General features: G+C 42.0%; 1 protein-coding gene across 3 annotated transcripts in view; it reads left to right on the plus strand.

The window, feature by feature from the left end:
- celsr3 (cadherin, EGF LAG seven-pass G-type receptor 3) overlaps nt 1–19,904 on the plus strand; it is a 144,742-nt gene extending 124,838 nt beyond the window's left edge. For 2 of the 3 annotated variants that reach the window (XM_036135205.1, XM_036135209.1), the window contains 11 exons: nt 3,221–3,395; nt 5,090–5,202; nt 5,920–5,999; nt 6,737–6,863; nt 6,969–7,088; nt 9,072–9,169; nt 10,612–10,703; nt 11,152–11,325; nt 12,877–13,065; nt 13,634–14,696; nt 15,988–19,904. In XM_036135205.1, the coding sequence (XP_035991098.1) occupies nt 3,221–3,395; nt 5,090–5,202; nt 5,920–5,999; nt 6,737–6,863; nt 6,969–7,088; nt 9,072–9,169; nt 10,612–10,703; nt 11,152–11,325; nt 12,877–13,065; nt 13,634–14,696; nt 15,988–16,015 (2,259 nt within the window). In that variant the 3' untranslated portion in view covers nt 16,016–19,904. The remainder of the gene's footprint in view (nt 1–3,220; nt 3,396–5,089; nt 5,203–5,919; nt 6,000–6,736; nt 6,864–6,968; nt 7,089–9,071; nt 9,170–10,611; nt 10,704–11,151; nt 11,326–12,876; nt 13,066–13,633; nt 14,697–15,987) is intronic. The other variant, XM_036135213.1, reaches the window with a different exon arrangement.
- Nucleotides 19,905–21,414: the final 1,510 nt, after the last annotated feature.

The raw sequence follows: 21,414 nt of genomic DNA on the forward strand, positions 1-21,414 counted from the left end.
ACTTTAAGCCCTGAGACGATTTTCGGCCAAACTTTCCTGATGAGTGGAGTCATGTTTATTTTTTCAGTCTATGCTCCCTGTCTTTCCTATAGATTTTCTCTTTTTCGTTGTTTCGTTTTTCCCCTCTGCCCATCCCGACCACGGCGTCTCTGTTTTGTTACATAACACACGTTCTCGTGTTCGAGTGTGTTCGCAGAGCAGTGAGTCTCGCAAAGAGGGAAGTTCAAATATGTGCTCACTCAGCGTGAAATCCAATTAATTAAGCTGTATCCCACCACACTGTGGACTGTAAGGCTCTCGCAGAGCGATTGGTACCTTCTAGCTGAACAATATGTTCTCTAACTCATGAACATCACGCTCCGGAAAGCATGTCAGTGCTCGCAGCTGTCATGCGCGTTCGTTTTTAGGAGTTTTGTGCATGTTTCTGAGCCTTTTTGTTTGTTTCATACTGTTTGTGTGTGGGAGTGTGAAATTCCTCGTCTGGCTGTATCGGTGCCAAGGCTGCTGTCATTTTTTTTTCTCTTTTTCTTTTTGCGTCGTCCTTGGCTGTCAGTGGCAATTTGTGCTATGCTTCTCTGGCCTTAAAACATGAGATTTAAAGTTCTGCTGTCCTTAACTTAAACATATACAGGGTTCAGCTTCAGAGCCATACATGTTCATTCCAGTATATAAAGTAACACTTTAGGGATCCAAAAGTCTCATTTGAAATGTGTCTTCATTGATTGAAAAGGCAGAATATTATAAGGTGGTAGATTTGTTTTTATTTAATTTGATTTATATGCTGAATAAATAGTATCAGGTTGTTTCACTGAAGCTTGTGAACGTTTACCATTCTCGTCTGTTACACATTTTGGGTTGGTATGAGACCTTCATTAAAGTCCAATCCAGTTTCGCAATAACTTTGATATCATAGCATTCAAGCAAACCTTAAAGCCAAAAAAAAGTAACACAATATAAGCAGATTTGAGCAAATCAAATCAAAGCTTTTGATCTCTTTTGTCCCCCATGTCACACACTCATTATTGCACCACTCTCTTCGACGAACAAACTGCTACAGCCAAATATTTCAGATTTTGACTCATCAGTCCAGCGGCATTTTTCTGCACCCCAGTTCCTATGTTTTTGTGCACGCTTGAGTCGCTTGGCCTTGTTTCCACGTCGGAGGTGTGGCTTTGTGGCTGCAACTCTTCCACGAAGACCACTTCTGGACAGACTTCTCCGGACAGAAGAAAAACACTTCAGGGCTTTACAGCAGTGGCAAACCTCCAGATCTCCAGGCCTGGTGGGTATCTCTCAGAGGGCATAGGCCCTGGCTCTGCCAGCCACATGAGGCGCACTGCTTCCCTTGTCACTGCTGGATTTCTTTCAGTGCATCCTACAGGCTCTCCTCTGGTGCTGAACTTGGTGTTTCTCTTCTGCTCATAGTCATACCGGGATCCCCCGTTTCTCTGCCGCCTCAGAAACCAATCACTTTTCTTTGAACATCGGGGAGTGGGGGGCCTTGATTGACAAAAATCACAGACAGCAGAACAACGACAGGCATCCGCAGCTATTTAGAGTCCTTGCTTGGATCCCTATCCAGAGCCTGGGATTAGATCAGAACAAACCTAGTTATGATAATGTTGTCTGTAACATGTTTGCAGTATTTCGATTCTGATACACAGACTTCGGCAAAATGTAGAATACTTGTAAAGTGCATTGAGATGACGTGTTGTGAATTAGCGCTATATAAATAAAATTTAATTGAACTGAATTGAACGTACTGAATTTAGTCATTTTTAAAAGCTCCTTCTGCAGAATATTATCCATTTTAGCCATAGCCATTATCCTTTAGGAGCAATAAGATGATATTAGCTGGTATATGCTGGTATGGTTATTTTAACATACAGTCAAATTTGTCTTTTTCGGAAATGAAGGGAAAAGCGTATGTTCCCTCATTTAGCCAGCTGACTCGTATACTAGGCTGCAACGGGGAAAGGGAGCACTGCATCAACGCTTCCTACAGCTGGTGGAAAATTCTGACTTCTTGTCAAAAGACTTTGAAGCAAAGGAAAGGTATGATACATTTTTTAAAACCTAACCTTGGCGTACCTTAATAACTGTACCCTCTCCATGCGTGATCCGATAAAAAGTTCAAACGGCTTACAGTAGACCCGTCTGTTAAACAGAATATTTAGTTTTCCTAAAGAAGGGAGTCAAAGTAGGTCCTAATGCAGAGCAGGATTTACTGCTTAAGATGTGAAGTCGTAGTAATTATATTTTTAAGTAATAATGCTAGGCTTCAAATTAAAAGCCACACAAGATTGCTCCTCATTTGTGTTACGTTCCTCTCTTTAAAATCCATTTAAAATGACCAAACCAGAGCGCTGTCGGGCTGTTTTTGGTGATCTTTCTGGATTTAGCGCCACACTTCTCTCATGGGATTAATGCCTTTGTGGGTGCTGTAATTCTCTGCAACTCGTGTTCGAGCAGGACAGGTTTGTCTGTCCAGACAGGCCAGAGAAAAAGCGTTTAGGAGTTTAAATAAACCAGTTCCCAAGTTATTCCATGCAGGATGGCAGTAAATTCTCACAGAGCTTAGTTGCTTCTCTTCTGCATTATTGATATGGAAATTCTGCATAACCTCCACAGCAAACAACAGCTCTTCACTAAGAGGAATTATCGTGAAGCTTTATCTGCTCCAGGGATATGCAGGCTAAACTCTGCTATTAGCAGGACTTCAGCCAATCGCAATACACAAAAAATTATTTGCACCCTTTTTCTGTAAGAAGTGCACTTTTTATCACTATGTGCATTCTTTACTATGAGCAACTTGCTGCTTTTTATCTGTCATAATCAAAGTTAAAAGGCTCTCCTGAGTCTTATTTCCTAACACGTTCACAATATTGACTTACAGCTATTTTGGGGCTTTTACTGGAGATATTCTGCAACACGCTGCCATAAACTCTGTTCGTTAGTAATTAAATCATGACCGGCTGCTCCTTCAGAGCTAACACCTGCTCTGCTGTGCTTCAATAAAGACATATTGTTGATTTGCCGGGGGAATCTGCTTTGCATCAGCTAGGCAGTCGCTTTTTCCTCCTTTAACACAAATTTTATTTGCGCTTCCCCCGTCCGTCGTTTCTGTTCTTCTTCTATATCCATGTTCCTCCCACTGCACCCAACTTCCCGTTCTTTCTCCGTTTTTTTTTCCATGTTCCTGTCTGCGTTCCTCTGCCAGTTCCTGTGCACGGTCGTCGCCATCCTGCTGCATTACTTCTTCATGTCCACGTTTGCCTGGATGTTCGTCGAGGGTCTTCATATCTACCGCATGCAGACCGAGCAGCGCAACATCAACTACGGAGCCATGAGGTTCTACTACGCCATCGGCTGGGGCGTGCCTGCCATCATCACAGGTAACTTGGAAACACATCTCCGTGGAAACGCGGGGAGCGGGCGGGCGGGCCTCGCTTTCATGGCAACACACTGCCTCACACTGGATCTGCACAGTCATATCCGTCACGTTCGTTCTGCATGCGGTGGCGGTGCTGATAAGGCGTTCCTATTGACACTTGTATTAAAAAAAGGTTTCGGTGGCATTTTAATATGGAGATAGCAGCAGAGATTCACAGGCAAGCAATTACCGTCGCGAGACATGCAATATCTACCGGCTTTGCTCTCTCCCTCCTCTTCCTTCACACGCACATTAGCTTCTGTCCGGAGCCGTAACGTGCCGTCAGCTCACCTCTATCTGCTGCTGTCACTGTCAGAGCCGCAAGCTGCCGCCTCACTCCTTACCTCAAGGACGGATCCGTCTCCCACTGCCTTACACACGCCTCCCCCCCCCACCCACACCCACATACACTCACTAATATGTCATTTGCCTCAGGCGATGAAGGTGTGTTAATCTGTCTGCCTTCCTTTAGGCTTTTCCTGTCTCTTATAGTTTTGTGGTTCAATTTGAAATATACATATACATGAATGTCAGAGTCTTGACAAGTGATCTCTAAAACGAGGATAAATCAGGACTGAAAAGATCAGCGAAACCCTAAATACCTCCTAGCATCCACATGTGACACTGGAGCACAATGTAAAGTAAATATCTGCAGTTTTCGCTTTAACTTTTTAATTGTAGCACTTGGCTAGAACAGTTTTCAAAGTCATTAGTTATTAGATCCATTTTCATGATGTAATAATGTGTGCAGAAATTTTTCATTTAAAATGGAGACTTTTCACACACAAAAAAAAATCAAACATCAGTTTAGACTGAGTCGCACTACCGTGCTTCGCAGAAGAATTCATTATCCTTGAAAGTTTTCACATTGTGTCGCATTAGAAGCTCAAACTTCAATGCATTTTATTTGGGTTTTATGTGGCAGATCAACACGAGGTCGCATATAATTGTGCATTTGCAATACAAGGATTCGGGATTTTCAATTGTTGTCTTCTTTTTGTTAGTTTGTTTTTAGAAATAAAAATGTGGCACGCTTTTGTATTCAGTCCCCTGATCCAATACTCCAGTGGTAGCTGCAAGTCTTTTGATGTATGTCTCCACTGTTGTATTTCTCTACTAGATGTCGCTCTAGTATCTGGTTTACCTCTAGGGATTTGTCCATTCTTCTGCAAAATAGCTCAGGTTCAGTCAGACTGGATGACAAAAGTTTAATGCAAACAGATATTGTTTAGGTTTGACCACAGATTTCTTTATGGGATTTAGGACTGGACGTTGACTGAGCCATTTTAACACCTGAATAATCTACATTATATAATTAACAGCTGAATTTGATCAAAACATTGTGTGGTATGCAGGGCTATATGTTTAAGATCCTAGCCCTGCTTGAAGGTGAACCTCCACCTTAGTGTATGTCTCTCTCTCTCTCCCTGTCTCAGGATGATGGATTGACACACATCTCAGCTTTTTTTCTGTAAAATGCTGAAAACCTAGAATCATTCTCCTTAAGCTTAAGTTTGTGGTTGTGAGTCGTGCCATTAATATTTCTGCAAGACACAGACGCTGCTTTATCTAGATCTTTGTGATTGACAGCAGAGGACACGACACAGATGACCAAGATGTCTTATTGCTGTCTTTTTTTTTTTTTTCCCCCTGCAGGTCTGGCTGTCGGCTTGGACCCTGAAGGTTACGGTAACCCAGACTTCTGTTGGATCTCCATGTATGACAAACTCATCTGGAGCTTTGCTGGCCCTGTTGCAATAGTCCTACTGGTAAATGTCTCCTTGCTACGCCGATGTACTGCACCTAACTCTGAAAGCCTCCAAACCCAAATTACATATTGTCAAAGCGGTGAAGTAGACTAGTCAGATGATTTTGGCAAACAGTGTTTTAACTAAAAACAAAAACAACAACAAAAAAAAAACTCTAATTATGTAGATAGAATCACTACCAAAGTAAAAAAAAGGTCAAGTTTATTAAACATTGTGTGGTGACGTGATTTCTGCTTTCCTGGCTCTTAATCTTCAGCTTGACTGTCCTTCTGAGCAGGTTTCTGTCGTCTGTCACAAGTGGCAGCACTACAAATTGATTTCAGGAAGAGAGCCCACTTGAACTTTGCTTGGAGTATCATTTTAATTGCTTGCCTCATTGCGTCAAGACCTTTCAATTTGTAAACTCACTTCAGTCACCTATTTATGCCGGCCTTCAAGTGCATCTTTTACTTCTTTTCTTCTTTTTCTTTATAAGCCGCTCCACTTTAATATCTCTTCATGTTATGCACTATTTCACCTAACATTATGATTTTTCTGTCAGGCGTTGGGTTCATTTGTCTGAAGCCAAAGCCGTTGCCATCGGCAACCATTTGATCCACCATCGATTATGTGTCGTCTATTAACACTGATCCCAGATGTTCCTAGAAGCAGAATTGGATTTGCTGAACCGCGTTCAGTATGTTGCCTTACCAGCACTGTTGATCTCCCCTGATCCAGATGAATGGAGGGATTTTCACGATTGTAGCCAAGATGTCCTGTAACCCATCTCAGAAGGAGACTAAGAAACTTCCTGTCATGTGAGTCGCCTTCTCAACCCTGTTTTCGCTGTGCAAAAGTAATGCTCTTTCTTCTGTACTTGGCAGTTTTAAAGTGAATCATACCGCTCAGTTTGATGAAAAGCTAGTTAATAGACAACAAACTTAAATATCTCTGTGTGCGGAAACAACACATGCTGTTCAGCTGTGGCCACTTGTTTCATGCGTCACAGTACAGTCCCAGCGTGTGAAACCTTGTGAAAATGTTTCAGAAGGGGGAAGCTTTTCCCTCGCGTCCTTCACATCTCGCTACACAGTATAATTGGAATATGATTCATATTCAAGTACATGGAGCGTACTACAAACTCAATTATAAGAATTTGCAATCCAATTCAGTTGGTCATATAATCAGAATTGGCAAAAAAAAAAAAAAAGATCTACGTGAAGGAGCCCAGATGACTTCGCCAAGCTGTTGACATTGCAGCAATCTCTCATACTAAGCAAGCATGTGGCGACTGTGGGCTGGAATCACACTTTTTAACAGAAGGAGACCTCTGGCTGAACCAGAACCAGACTCCATATGAGGATAGCCTGTCTTTGTACAGTGTCTCTAAAACAATACTAAACAATACTAAAACAATATTTCACTAATATTGGTGAAATATGTCAACAGCTTATGTCAACGATTGTAAAACATATTTAGTACAGCATACTGTCCTGTACTCATCCTCCATTTAATTCTTATCCTTCTTTGTTTTCTGTCTATCTTTCTGTTTTAGTGCTACTATCCGAAATGCCTTTCTGCTGTTGCTGGTTGCCACCTCCACCTGGCTGTGTGGTCTGATGGCGGTAAACAACAGCATCCTCGCCTTCTACTACATCTTTGATGTTCTCTGCCTACTGCAGGTATAAACAAAGTACACCCATGTGCACCTGGATCTTAGACACCTCATATCTTGACCTTTATTGTTATCTTACTGTATGTCTCTTAATTAAATGTCTTTATCCCAGGGTATGTCGGTGATGCTGGTCTTCACTGTCTTCAACTCCGAAGTCCAGGAGGCCTGGAGAGTTGCCTGTTTGGGAAAGAAGAGCCCTGGAGAAGACCCACCGAGACCGCCGCAGAACGCTGTGAGTCCCACACACTTGGTTTTTCTAAACCATCTGCAGGTTTTATCCATAATTTTTTAAAAGTGACGTTAATGTGCATTTTATGTAATCATCCTATTTGCCAGAAAATATAACATTGTCCGAATCATTTAAATGGTCTTTGGTGTCCCAATAGAATGGCCATTATTGAGCTGTAATGACTCAGAGTGAATCTACAGCCCTGATGTGGAGCCATAAATCATCTCTCTGCATGATCCCAAAGCCTTTTTAATGTGCTGTGTCCCGACGTAGTCTCCCTGAGACACACATTTTCACTGTGTCCGTTACTTGACAGTACAAAAACCCCTCCTGTCCTCCATTTCTACTTCCCTCAGTCCATCCATCAATCTTTCCTGCCCTCCCTTTGCTCTTCTTCAGCTGCCCTCAGGGTTTGCTGCTGACCCACATCGAACAATACAGCAGCCACTGGAACACTGCTTGTTCTTTAGCCTCTTCAACAAATGCCCTGTGCAGTACTTATTTCTCGACCGTGTGTGTGTGTGTGTGTGTGTGTGTGTGTGTGTGTGTGTGTGTGTGTGTGTGTGTGTGTGTGTGTGTGTGTCGGTTATATCTTATCCTACTTTCGCCTCTTCACTCTCTCTTCTGCCTCATGTGTTTATTAGTTCAGCTGCATATACATTAGCCAGCATCTGTGTGTGTGTGTGTGTGTGTGTGTGTGTGAGTTATAAAAAGGTACATGAATGTGCATTGTATGCCCTGTATACAATTTGAATACAATATGCACAGAGCCCCAAGAGAGGCACGAATGTATTTGTAAGACATTTGTGTTATAGGATGTGCTTGGATGAGCAATTGTGTGTGTGTGTCCCGTTTTTTTTTCTTCCTCTCCATTACTGAGTCATCTGGGGAAGAAGCCTGGAACTATTATTAGAAGAATACTTTTTTTTTTTTTTATCTTTGATGGGCAACATGTATTAATGGCGGCTTATTAGCATGCTTTTTTTCCTGTCTGACTCATGTCCTGCTGCATGTTATTTATGAATATCATTATCTATAATGTGCAGCGTAGGGAGCGCTGTCTCAGTAAAACGCTGAAGCTTATGCCCCACTTTCCTAGTTCGCCCATTTTATTTCCGATGGCCAACTAAGTTTTTCTCGAGGAAATGGAAAAATACATGTTTTTTTTGGCTAACAAAGCTTCTTTTTTGCCTGTCATCCGTAAACTTAAAAAAAAATATGTTGTACGGTAGGGTTGTAACAATATAAAAAGATATGATGTTTAATAACATTTTGTGAAAAAAAAAGAAGATATTTCCAATTTTGTTTTTCACAAATAGAATAATGATTTTACAAATCACAAGATGGGTTTGTACAAAAGCTTTGTAAAAGCCTAATTTATTGCTGATCGGAATCAGCGAGCAGATGTTAAGCGTAGTGAGCTAGCCAGAGTCAGAGTGTGGACCGTAATACTTTCCTAACGTGCTTTCGAAGTGAATGTCCCCCTTTTGTTTTACGCAAAACGCTTTCAAAAGAAGCGCAGAGAAGATATGAAAATTCAGAGAGGCTTTTTCAATGTTTCTGTAAACACAACAGGGTATCTTAGCGACGACTTACTTCCTTTTTGCGAAATAAGAGTCTCAAACACAGATACAAACTGCTGTGAAGCCAAACCGTGCACCTTCATATCTTGCCTTCAAAGTAACAGCTTCCTGATTTTATCTGACAACGTCATGCATCAAGAGCTGGATAAGGGTTGGCGAGATGCACTGCAGCTTAGTGAGAAAGATAGCGGTGTTTTGATGTCGCGAGACCTCATTATAGTCCTATTATATAGTCCTCCTGATAGAAGACCAGAACACTCAGATCATATATTAGGTAGCACATTCACTGTCTGGGATTTTGTCTACCCTTTACTAACTAAACAAAGTACATATTAAAATCTTGAGGTCCTCCAGTATGAACTGGTCACGTTCTGTGTGTTGTATTGTGTGGCTGTGTGTTCAGGCTCAGAATCCCTACCATAATGCATCTCTGTTGGAGCAGAGCGGGCTGCACCGCATCACCCTGGGGACCTCCACCATCTCCTCCGTCAGCTCGGCAAGGTATTCCTCACACAACAAAGTCCACACAAATTCACCAACGTGCTGAAAATCAGCATTGCATTACAACACATACAGACTTTGAGAAATACAGTGGTGCCCCAGATAAAGATGTGCAAAAAGCCTTAGAATTATTCATTTGTTTTATTGTAATTGCTGTAGCATCGCCCAACCTTTAATGTGAGTACATTTATTAGGTGGGGGAAAGAATCCTGTGTTGACAACATTTTTAATACAACTTCTGGTGTTACAATTGTCCCCATTTCCATTTATTTTTTATTTTTAAAGCATAATTTTTACTTTTTAAGCTAAGGTTTGTAGGAACCTCTGATTGGTAACCCACGACCTTCTGTTTCCCTGGGGTATAAATGTCATGTGACGTCCAGGGCAGGTGTTTGGGGGCGATGCCAGAAAAAAAAAAATTCTGTCCCACAAACGCAAAAGTCAACATGTGAGTGTTGCTATACTTCACTGGGACTTTAAGATTATGATTGAGATTAAGTTTGGGTTTTTTAGCAACAAACTGTGCAGGCGGGTTAGAAAAAAAAAATCTACATTTTGTCCACCAGATATTATTCCATCATCACTGTGTAAAGCTGTTTCCTATTGTACTGCTCCGTCTAGTTTAACAGTCTGTAGCTGATCTCCACATCCTGGTCAGATCCCTGCATCTTTTCAAAATGCTCTGCCCTCTTCTTTTCTTAAATACTCATCCTAGATCAGTCAGCTCTTAGTAGCAACAGGCCTATCTCAAAACTGCCATGGGAAAACTCTGAAAAAGTCGATAGCGCAACAACTGTGGGATGCTATTGATGATTTTATTATTATATAATGTCTGGATATACTGGATATACTGCATATTGCATGTTTTTTTTAATCTACTGATTAAAAGTACTGAAATAACAGATTGGATTATATTAAATCGTTCACTGAGAAAATATGCTACTGCCGTAAAAGATTAGATTACTTTAGGGCTTCTACACATCTGTAACAGGGCTGACAACAAATGTATTTTTGTTCTGCTGCAGCACGAAGTCTTTTCCCCTCTATTTTAGAGCAAAGGCTTTAACAGCCAGAATATAAAGAGGATACTCTGATATTTGATCATCATTCAATTAGGACTGGATTGGGGTTTGTCGTGTCTCTCTTCAGACAGGATATTCCCTTGCTAATAAAATCCCCACTGTGGGCTCTTTTTGGGTCAGTGGGGTAAAGATGAAGAAGATTGGATTGAACAATGTACTGTACTACATGTAGAGCGACACTAATGTACCCTTAAAGTGGCAGTAGATGTCTTTAGAGCTCGATGATTGCCTCGCAGAGTTTATGTACAGCACACGTAACTGTGAGTGTGTGTTGTGTGTGTGTGTGTGTGTGTGTGTGCGTGTGTGTGTGTGTTGTCTGTGTACTTATCTGCCCTCACTTGTCTTCTCTCCGCCTGTTAGGGAGAATCTGTTGGCACGTCAGAATCTGGAGCAAAACATCGTCCACACTGGAGCGACTGACCTGGATGTAGCCATGTTCCACAGAGATGGAGGTTAGGGCGCAGACACACACGCTAACAGGGATGGGTTTACATCAGCGGTGCCTGATTCCAGTCCTCAGAGAAGTGTTCTGGCACATTTTAGATGCCCCGCTGCTACAACACACCTGGTTTAGTGGGTAAACAGCCTCGTCAGTGTGTCATGAAGTCCTGCAGAGGCCTGCAAACGGGCTGTTCGTTTAATTAGGGTGTGGCGATGCAGGGACACGTCCAGAGGACCTCTGACGGCTGGAGTTTAACAACACTGGCTCAGAGTTTTTAAGCCAGCACATTTCATTTAAAAAGGGCTAATTATCTCTACATCTATGCTTTTTCCTGCCTCTTTATCACAAAGCCACGTCGGAGACATTAACAAAGATAAATCACTATCAGTGCATCCATGGAGGAGAAAGTTTCTTGCTTTTCTCTTGTTGATTTTTTTTTTCAACCCGGCTGCGTTCAGGTGGGGATTCAGATTCCGACTCAGACCTCTCCATGGATGAAGAGCGAAGTCTCTCCATCCCTTCCTCTGAGAGCGACGACAACGTGCGTCTCCGGGGGCGCATCCAGAGGCGATTCAAACGCTCCAATCACGGCGAGCGCCTGCTCACCGAACCCACCAACAACGGCACGAAAGGTAGACAAGCGACTTTCCTGTTTCTAATCTATTTAATGCCACCGAGAGATCACGCTTATGAAAAATGGGATTTGATCATAACGGTTGATAAAGAACTCATAAAAGAAGTAACAGGAAATCATCCTTACTGCAAGCTTTTTGATATGGTTAAAAGTAGAAAGCATTAATCTCCTGGCACATTGATGTCACATTAAAACCACAAACTTAAATAGAGTACATGTGTGTAACTCAGTATCAATGCAGCTGCGCTGCATTGATACTGAAAACGTTCAACTAACCTTACGGTATTGTTAATTCTCTTTGCTAGTTGACTAATAGAGCTAAAAGTCATGTGTTGAAGACATGTACCACATCAAACACCTAAAACCAGGAACATGTCAGTGCCAGTTGTCTATATTGACTATCTTTCTCTTTCTGATGCTCATTAACTTACACCATTGTCTATGCAATTGAAAATTGGTCATCTAAATGTCATGCTTAAACCATTCTTGTTAAAGGCCAGACATGTTCAAATCAATAAATCTATATAGGCGATCAGTTTTTAGCCTAATAAGCTGTTTGGATTAGTGGAGCTGTTCAGGTTAAAACCAGAATCCAGTTGCCTGTTGAATAGCAGATAGGGCAATATACAGATGGCCAGCAGGGTCCAATCAATGTGTCGCCGCAGTCAAATCAAAGAGCAGCGCAGAGACAGCTGGCTTTTCTACTGAAAGGTCACAATCTGAAGCGATTCCATTGTCTATGACGAAAGCTTTGACCCCTGAAGGACCATAATATGCTGGAACATGTCAGCTGAGCCGCAGTTAACCTTCCATCAGTGCAGATTTAGACAATGATGGGGAAAATGTCTAAGGACGCGCAAATCTTTTGTGACCATTAAATAAAAATGACCACAACAAATCGAGTCCCTTTAACTTTATTTTGTGAGCAGAGACTTGCATTAATAACACAAACAAAGAATCAAATGTAACAACTTGTTTTGTCGTGCAAACGTATTGATGCAGAATCTTTTTGAACGCTGATTTTCTACTCAACCAGACACTGTCTTCTCTGATTGACTTTCCATTTAACCGAAATCGTAAGGGAAATGATACATGATTTTTAGAATGTTTTTAAGGTGGCATGTATTTGAATTGAGTACCCCACTTAGTCAGTGCTCTGTATAGATGCCTTTAATTGCAATTAAATCTCCAGACCATTCCACTGTAGCTCTGGTTGTATGTTTAGGGTACTTGCACTGCTGGAAGGAAACCTCTGCCCCAATTGCAGGTCTTTCGCAGCAGGTTTTCATCTATGATTGCCCTTACAAATAGGCTCATACGAGCCGATGGGTGAGAAAGGGAAAAGAGTGCCGGAGCGGCGATAGCGGGGTTTGATACACATCTTGTTTTGGTGTACAGCCATTGCCCAACCTCCACCTGGTGGTGAAAAATCGCTTATTGCTCCTTTAAGGATATGAATAAAAAAAAAAAAAAGTCACCTTAAATTGATTAACCCTGATAAATGTATTTGTAAATCTAAAACAAAGTCTTTTCTATTTGCATACAACAGATTTGGACGGCAATGACCTTCTGTCCTACTGGCCTGCTTTGGATGAATGTGACACCCTGCAGAAGTGGGGCTCAGAGCGCCCCCTGGGGGGGGATTACAACAAGGATGCTGCCAACAACAACCAGCTGGATGCGGCGCTCACCAGCGGGGATGAGAATGGCCTCACCCAGCCACACAGGCACCGCAAGGGTGAGAGAGACATAAAACGACTTTTTTTTTTTCTAGTACGACTCTCTCGTATAATTTAATCAGATGCAAGATAATTTTGAGTCTCTTGCATCTGATTTGCATCACTGAAAGATTAATATGCGCAATCTGCATCTGGCTTGATTTTCATACATATATTAACATCTTCATCGTATTCTCCCCGCAAAAAAAAAAAAAATCTCTGTAGACATACAAACTGAAAACTTTAATGCTTAATCATAGGGAACCTTACTTTTTGCATAGGAACGACTCATTTACATGTCTGCTTCAAGGAGTTTCTTTTCTCACACCCAAAGGCGAGGTGGTTTTATGATTCATGCCATTTTAACAGTGACTGGAGGCAGACTTAAAATGTTAAAAGTATCACCGTTGTATGCTCCTTTTTTATCATTTTAACTTCTTCCTATTCCTACTCTCTTTCACTATTTTCCACATGAACCTACAATCTCACTACTCTTTTAAATCTCCTTAATGTTTACCTCTCTTACGTACCCATCTTCTCAGCTTATGACTTTATTGTTCACTCTCAGCTTCCTACTTTCTTTTCCAGGTATCCTGAAGAACCGCCTTGGTTGTCAACCAGCCCTCCAGGGTCTTTCCTCCATGGGCCGGGTGCCGAGTGAGCTCAACTGGTACCGCACCTCTACACTCGGACACCGAGGGGTTCCAGCGGCTTCCTACGGTCGCATGTACTCTGCTACCGCCGGTGCCACTGGAGGTTCTGGTTCTCTCTCCCAGCCAGCTTCCCGCTACTCCTCAAGGGAGCACCTGGACTCACTTGCCAGGAGGCAGCTGTCCAGGGATCCCCTTGGAAGACAGACGGTTGGGGGATCAAGGGAGCGTCTGGACTCCCGGGGTTCCAGGGATAACCTGGATCTCCTGCCCAGGAGGAGAGAACTAGGGTTGGGACTAGGAGCGGGGCTCGGGGGCTTGGATCACCAGCGAGTCTCATCATCTAGGGAAAATTTGTCAGGATCCAGGGACAGACTGGACAACCATCACGCCACCAGCTTCCACGCTTCGAGGGAGGATTTGAGTGGAAATGGGGGAGCTGTCGGAGCCGGGATGGAAGGATACCTCAGCGGGTCCAGGTCTCAGTTGAACTCATTAACTCGGCGACAGGCCTCATCGCGGGAGCACCTCGCAGGGGCTCTGATAAGTAGTAGGTCGAGGGAGCAGTTGGAGGCCAACGGGGTGGGAGCTCAAGCTCAGCCTTGTCGGGAGTGGCTTCGCAGTCTACCGCCCCGCCAGCCCTCGCACCCCGACCAGCCTCTGTCTGCCTCTCCTCCTCCCCCGATCTCAGAGGAGCCACAGCAAGAACAACTACCTCCTCCATCTCATGTCAGAGGACGCCTGGACTCTGCACCTTCATGTAGGTACCCTGGTCAGACTGTACCCCAGCTAGCAGGTTCAAGTCCAAACCCTCTGGTTCGACAGCCGTCCAGTGAACAGCTGGACATTTTGTCCTCCATCCTGGCATCCTTTAATTCCTCTGTCCTGACTCCTCCTACCGCCTCTAACCCTGGCCCTAATGGCTCCGCCCATGGACCCTCCCCTTCCCCACCCCAGTCTACCACTTCTCACAGCATATCGGAAGTCTCTCCCGACTCGGAGTAAGTTGGTCTGCGTGCATCTTTCTCGGCTAACACTGAGTTCCATGTTTGCTCTAATTTTACTTTTCATTATGCTGAAATATTTTTTTTTTTTATTTTTTTTTATTTTTCAATTAATAGCTTTTAGCTTGTTTGTATTCAGACAAATACTAAGAACAACCAGTGTTGCCAAGTCTGCTTATTATCAGCGACTTTGGGCTTGTTCTTTTCTGAAGTTGCTTGTAAGTTTCATGAGTCACAAGTTGTGTTTTTTTTTTTTGGGCTTCTTTTTGACCGTTAAGTCGCTTATTTTAGGGCCCAAATAAGCGACTGTCAGCAAGAGCTACAAAGAGACCTGCTCGTCTATTCTACGTTGTCCATAACTGTACAAACAGTTACGGATGACGTAGACAATTTTCTGTCTGCATCCCAGAGCTGGTCGCTCGTTTCGCTCTCATGATCTGGCAACACTGAAAACAACCAGTGAAGTCTGCTGGACCAAGCTCTGAATATATCATTGACTTCTTTACTAATAATACTCAGCACCAAAGCAAATTCTGCAGTTTTCTGACTTGCAACCAGAATGCTCTCAACTCAGGTGGGACTCCCAGTTTCAAATACCAACATCCAGGGCAACTCTAACAAAGCATAAGTAGCTGTTAGTTTAAGTCTGAATGACTATTAGCACAACGTCTGTAGCAAGCTGGTTCATTTCCCTCCTTGGTGTGGTTTGTTTGTGTATTTGTGAGCACAGCAATCACACAATGGTGAGGACCAAAACAACGATACCAAGACTGCTTAGGAGGTGGTCTCGGTACGATTCCAGATGGACTCTAGTTTGTTTATAATGTGATCTTACCTTGATCTGGCACAGCTATCAGATATATGCTGCAAGCTGGAGCCAAAGGCCTTCCCATAGCCAGATTTGTGTTGCACTGTGGGATGCTGTGTAGAGTAAACAAAATGATAAACGAAGGCGGTGCGTCTTTTCAGAAAGTGTAAAGCCCCTTGCAACCTTCTAGGAGTCATTTGGGGTACTTCTCAGATAATTCTGCCTGAATTAATTCCCAGAAACACATTAATAATCTGAATTAAATTCTCTGTTTTAAACTGGCTCACAACATAGCAGCAGCTTCCTGTGTTTATTTTTGTTGCCACTAAAGTACATGCTAAATGTAGTACACAAAAACCTTGCTTAAACCAAAAAAATAGCTTTATAAGTTAGTATTTATCATTTTCTTTTAAAGAATTTAGATTAGGTGCTTTGCCATATAAACTAACTGGTGTCCCTTCTCTTTTTCCTTCACCCTAGAGCCCACAGAAGCGAGGGACAGTCTTGATGACGGCCTCCACGTCTATTAAAGCCTTGCAACAATGCTGGGACAAGTCAGAGGATCCAAAAACAGGAAGATCGACAAAGAAAATTTACAGACAAAAACGACTCTGACAAAAGAGGAAACTGGAGAGTGGGATGTTTTGCGTTTATTACCTTTTTTAAGTCCCATCGGTCACAATCTATGGATCTATGGACAATGAATCAACCTATTCTACTACCTAAGAACGGTTAGACAAAAAGGAAATTAGCAAATTGAAAAATCTCCTCAGATGTTAAACAAACCTGATCTAAATGCGATAAGTCAAAACAGAGGGAGAAAAAGTGTCTGTAAATAGTCTTTTTATACATTTTTTATCTTTTTCATTGAAGGTGAAAAAATATCTTGTGATGTTTCTTTTTTTTTTTTTACGCAGTCGTGTCCATGTGAGGTTGTGAATGAGGTTGAAGCGAGTGCTGTTTTGCGTGTTGCTGAGGGAAGAACTTTCCTCTACAAAGTAAAGAGAAAAAAAAAAGAGAAAAAAAAAATCCCCAAATTTCTTCCCAGAAATACATTTTCCTCAGAATGTTTTCCTCAAACCTTTGAACTTCAAGTAAAGCGACAGGGGTCTGGTAACGGAGTATCTGATGAGATTATGGACAGCCGTGGATGAAGGGATAATATCAAAGTATCGGGAAGCGAATGTAAACAGAGGTAGGGATTATTATAGGAGAGGCGAGATGATGGAGCAAGATGATTGTGCAAAAAAAAAAAAAAAAAAAAAAGATAGCTAACAACACATTAGATTCAAAGCTGGTTGTTTAACCATTAAAGCTCAGTCACAGGTGTCCGCTGTAATGGGGAGGTCGTGCAGTTTTGTGATCTGATGTATATAATTGTGACCCTGTCATCTTTCTGTGTTGCACCTGGTGCTGTCTGAACCAGACCCTATCAGTCCACTGATGTAACAGGCACACATCACCGGCGTTTTAAAAAGCTGGCGGGCGAAAGTCGACCTCGCCGTCTGCAATCTCTCCGTGAGGCCGGATCGTGTAACAACCACTTTTTAAGAACCCCTCAAGGTATCCTTTACACTTTGATGCATCATGACTCAACCTGCCTAGAGGGGGTGCGCCACAGGAGCAGCCGAATCTCTCCAGCAGCAACAACCAGGAAACTCATTTGTAAAAAGCTCCTCATGCAGAAGGCTCTCGTGCAAATCTAAGCCAAAGGAACATGAATCAGTATGAAACACTGTTTTTACCCTTCTCTCAGCAATGAAAATGCCTTCCACAGGGTGAGACGGCTGTGGAAGTAATCCACTTTTGTTATAGCTATGATTTTTTTTTTTTTTTTTTTTACATGTATTATGCCACAACAAAAACAACCAAAATGATTTTTCTTTTCTTTTTTCTTTTGTGTTACTGAGGCCTTATTTCTACACTACAATACTAACCGCTGTTTGGCATTTTATCTCACTGTGTACTGTGCAAATTGACTTTGATTGCGAATGACAGAGGAACAAAGACGAGAAGAACAATGTTGTTGAATCCCAGTGTGCTCAAATATTTATTGAAGACATGAAAGCAAACCTGAAGCTTGTATGCAGCGTGGTGTCTACCTGAATTTAGCAGCTCACATCTTTAGCAACTTTTCACCACCACGCTGTCCTTAAAGAAAAATGTTGCTGACATTAGGCACTTTTTTTTTTTTTCAAATATAATCAGGCTTAAAAATGTTCATCATGAGCTGAGATAAAGCATTTCCTCCAAAGACACGTACAAACAGATTGTCTTTTCCAACCATTTGGAGGATTATTGGAGATGAGGCATTATTTGCGATCAGTCAAAGCTTCTGCTGCCGTGTATTAGCTAACAAAAGGGAAGATGAGATGTCATCGCTGTCAGCACTAAAAGCGTCTGTGTGCGGCTTTTTTTTTGTGTTAGATGTAGGCATTCGAATCTGCTGCTGATTCTGTATCACAGATGCTGGCAAAAGCGAAGGGATCTAGTTCGGGATTTTATGCAGTGAGGATCCGTCGAAAGGTTTTAAGCCGTTCCTATCCCATTTAACTCTCTCGGTGTCTTCAGTTGGTTAGTATGAGTCCAGGTGAGTTGGTCCTGAAGGCTCAACTTAACAGTCAGCGTTAATTAATGGATCACTAAACTTTAGTCACGTTTACATTTGTTGGATATTTCAGCTGGAAGCAATGATGCTTTTCAGAGGAAATGGGGGTAGGAGGTGGCGCACCGCCGATGATACTCCTGTGTGCCAAACACATACTGAAGTGGAACATGCAAGTTGTTTCCTATCAGAGGAAGTAGCTAATGAATAAAATAGCAAAGCAGTGTAAAAATCAGTAAAATAGCCTTTTAAAATTATATTTTTGTCAGATGGTTAATGTGACCTGAAACACTTTAGGTGTTGCACCCTTGGTACGTTTTACACAGGAAGATTACTGGCGGTGCATGGCTTCAATTATACTTTCAGTGTTAATGATCACTACCTTCACTTTAAATAAAGACATACATTATTATCAACCTCAATTAAGATAGTAACTGCTAATAACCTTTCAAATCTGAGCCATCTATTTAAGGCAAAAACACATCTTCAGGACAATTAAGGAAAATAGAGGTCTCTTTGTGAATGCAATACAATTTGGCTGAAGACTGTCTGAATAACCAAGAAAAACAAAATACTTGCCACCTGTAAAATATAGAGGTACATTAAAACGCAAGTGGGCTAAAATCCAACACAGCGGACAGATAAGACAGCAAAAGTTACAAAGCAGAACACGATGGGTAAGAGGATAAACTGGGTCAGAAACCACGACTGTTGTAAAACACGTAGCCGCAGGGACGAAGGCGTGGACGCCACTCATCACGGAGACAGAAATAGACAGGAAAGCAGAAAAGAGGAGGGAGAGGCAGACAGTGGAAATAAAGACACGCATCACAGACAAGCGCATATCTTCCAGCTCTAACTGCAGCTCTGTCAGCCCCGTCTACCCGGAAAATGACAACTAACCAGTTCCTGTCAGCATTATTGCCAAAAAATGTTTCTTCAAGGGGAGAGTGCCACCTGTCAATTAGTTAAAGAAACAGTACACCTAAAATAACAGGACTTTTCCTCTCCAGTTGATCTTTTTTCCTCAGATTATGCTGACATGAGATCTATTTTATTTAATGATAATTTATTAACATTGTGTGAATGATTTATTTTGCCATTTTCTTTAAAAATGAAAGGTTTATTTTTAATGAAGAATGTGTTTTTTTTTTTTATCCAAAAATATTCCCGTATGTTACACATGTAACTTTTATTTCCTGTTAATTATGAGGCCACAAATTCCCAGATGGATGGGAGAAAAAAGGGAAATTTGTTCAAATAAAAGTTTAGATGTAAACGGCAAATTAAATTCTAAAGCAGGGTAAAAAAAAAAAAAAGAGGACCTGGAAGAATCTGCTAAAACCAACAGACTGCAGTCAATTAAAGGTGTATTTGTCTCTATCTTTAAAGGGCCAATTTACTTGTGATGAATGTGGGTTTAACTATTGCAGCTTTGCCTCATATTAAACCTGCACAAAACTGGTCATTTGTCTGCTTTGACATTGGTTATCCACCTAGAAGTAATGGTCCTAGAACAAAGGAACATCCGGGATAATTTGGCTGGAGCCAATAAGGGCTCATGCAACAAAAGACAGATGTGAGTCTAAAGGGTTGTCATGTGTTTTTGTAAAAGGAAAACAAAGGGGAAAGAGAGGCAGAAAAAAGGTGGAGCGAGGATGAGAGATTGTATTTGTTGGCTTGTGTGTTCATTATCAGATGCCTTCTGTCCCGCCGTCGGGACGGAAACAGCTGTTCCCCTGTTTTCGCAGAGAAACGTTGGACATTAAAAAAAAATGACTTATTCCTACCAGACCGTCTGTGTGTGTTTGTGTGTGTGTGTGTTTATATTCTGTCTGTCTGTGCCACAGAGAGAGCTTTGCTGTTCCTGCTACAGGGACCGGAGGAAACATCCTGACAGAACTGTGTTGTCTCTCTGACTTGTTTTGACTCTCCGAGTGCTCTGTCACAGTCGGAGGCGTGCTCAGCTGCCGGCTGAATGCAGTCCGCTCAGGGCCGACGCTCTCTGACACGATATCACCATTCTGCCGAGGAAGAGTCGATATAAACCTGAGACAAAGTTGGAAATTCTGTGCAGCTACAGTGCTTTGCAGAGCTATTTATATCACATGAACTTTCACATTTTATTTAACAGATTCACACAAAGTAGCACATAACTGCGGATGGAAAATGAGGCATGGTTTACATTTCTTAAAAAAATTGTATTCAGCCCCTTTACTCTAACACCCCTAAATAGATGCTCCGTGAAGGCCTCAGAGGATCGTTAGAGAACATCACTAAGCCCAAGGAACCAACCAGACAGGTCATAGATATAGCTGTGGAAAAGTTAAAAGAATAAAAGAAGAATTAGGTTATAAAGCGATATCCAGATTGGGGAACATCCAATGGAGCACGCTTCTATCCATCCTCTGTAAATGGCAAGAATGTGGCTTAACTACAAACCCACCAAGACATAAAAACTGATGTAAACTGCCCAGAGGAGGCAGCCATTAATCAGCAACAAAGCTCTTGGCAACTCTGAAGGAGCTGCAGAAAGCCACAGCTCAGGTAGGAAAGGTTTCTGAAAAGACAGCTATGAGTCATTCTTCACAAATCGGACATGTTTGACCTACATGCAAATTGCAGTGAGAGGCAAAGAACTAACATTGTGCATCACCATAAACCAGCCGTACTTTGAAACATGGTGGAGGCAGCATTATGCTGTGGAAATGTTTTTTTCTGTTCTGGATTACTGACTGTCCTTAAACTAATTAGCAAAGAATGGACAACGAAAATGATCTCTAGATGTGCAAAGTTGGTAGAGACATACTTTGGTGTCATATATTACACAAGAGGAACAGGTGTATAGTCTTTCAGGGTGGCAACCCAGCCTTGGCTTCACAATATACATTGAACAAATAAGCAATGACGTAGCAAGACAAGAGCAAAAGGCAGCTGCAAGGTTCCACTACCATATGTTTCCACTCATAATTTTTTGTGTGTCTTTGAGTTAGTAAAGGCTGCTGTAGCAGTCGTTTTTTTAAATGTAGTCCTTGTTTGCTTCTTTAATTAAAAAGGCCATATTTCTGAGACAGAGAAAGCAGTCAGATCGGTCTGAATTCTTTTGCCGAAAGAAAAATAAATAAAGTAAATCTGAAGTTTCTTAAAATAGCCTTGATCCATTTTTGTAAGGCTTGTTGCAGCCTGTTGGAACAAAAAGCAGAAAATCCCAGATGTGAGTTTAGTGGAAGTAGAACAAACCAAAAGCTATCACTGCAGGAGCAGCCAGTTAGCAAAGGTGGGTCAGTCCCGCTTCAGAAAGT

Source organism: Fundulus heteroclitus, chromosome 1 (assembly GCF_011125445.2).
Source record: "Fundulus heteroclitus isolate FHET01 chromosome 1, MU-UCD_Fhet_4.1, whole genome shotgun sequence".
Classification (NCBI taxonomy): Eukaryota; Metazoa; Chordata; class Actinopteri; order Cyprinodontiformes; family Fundulidae; genus Fundulus; species Fundulus heteroclitus.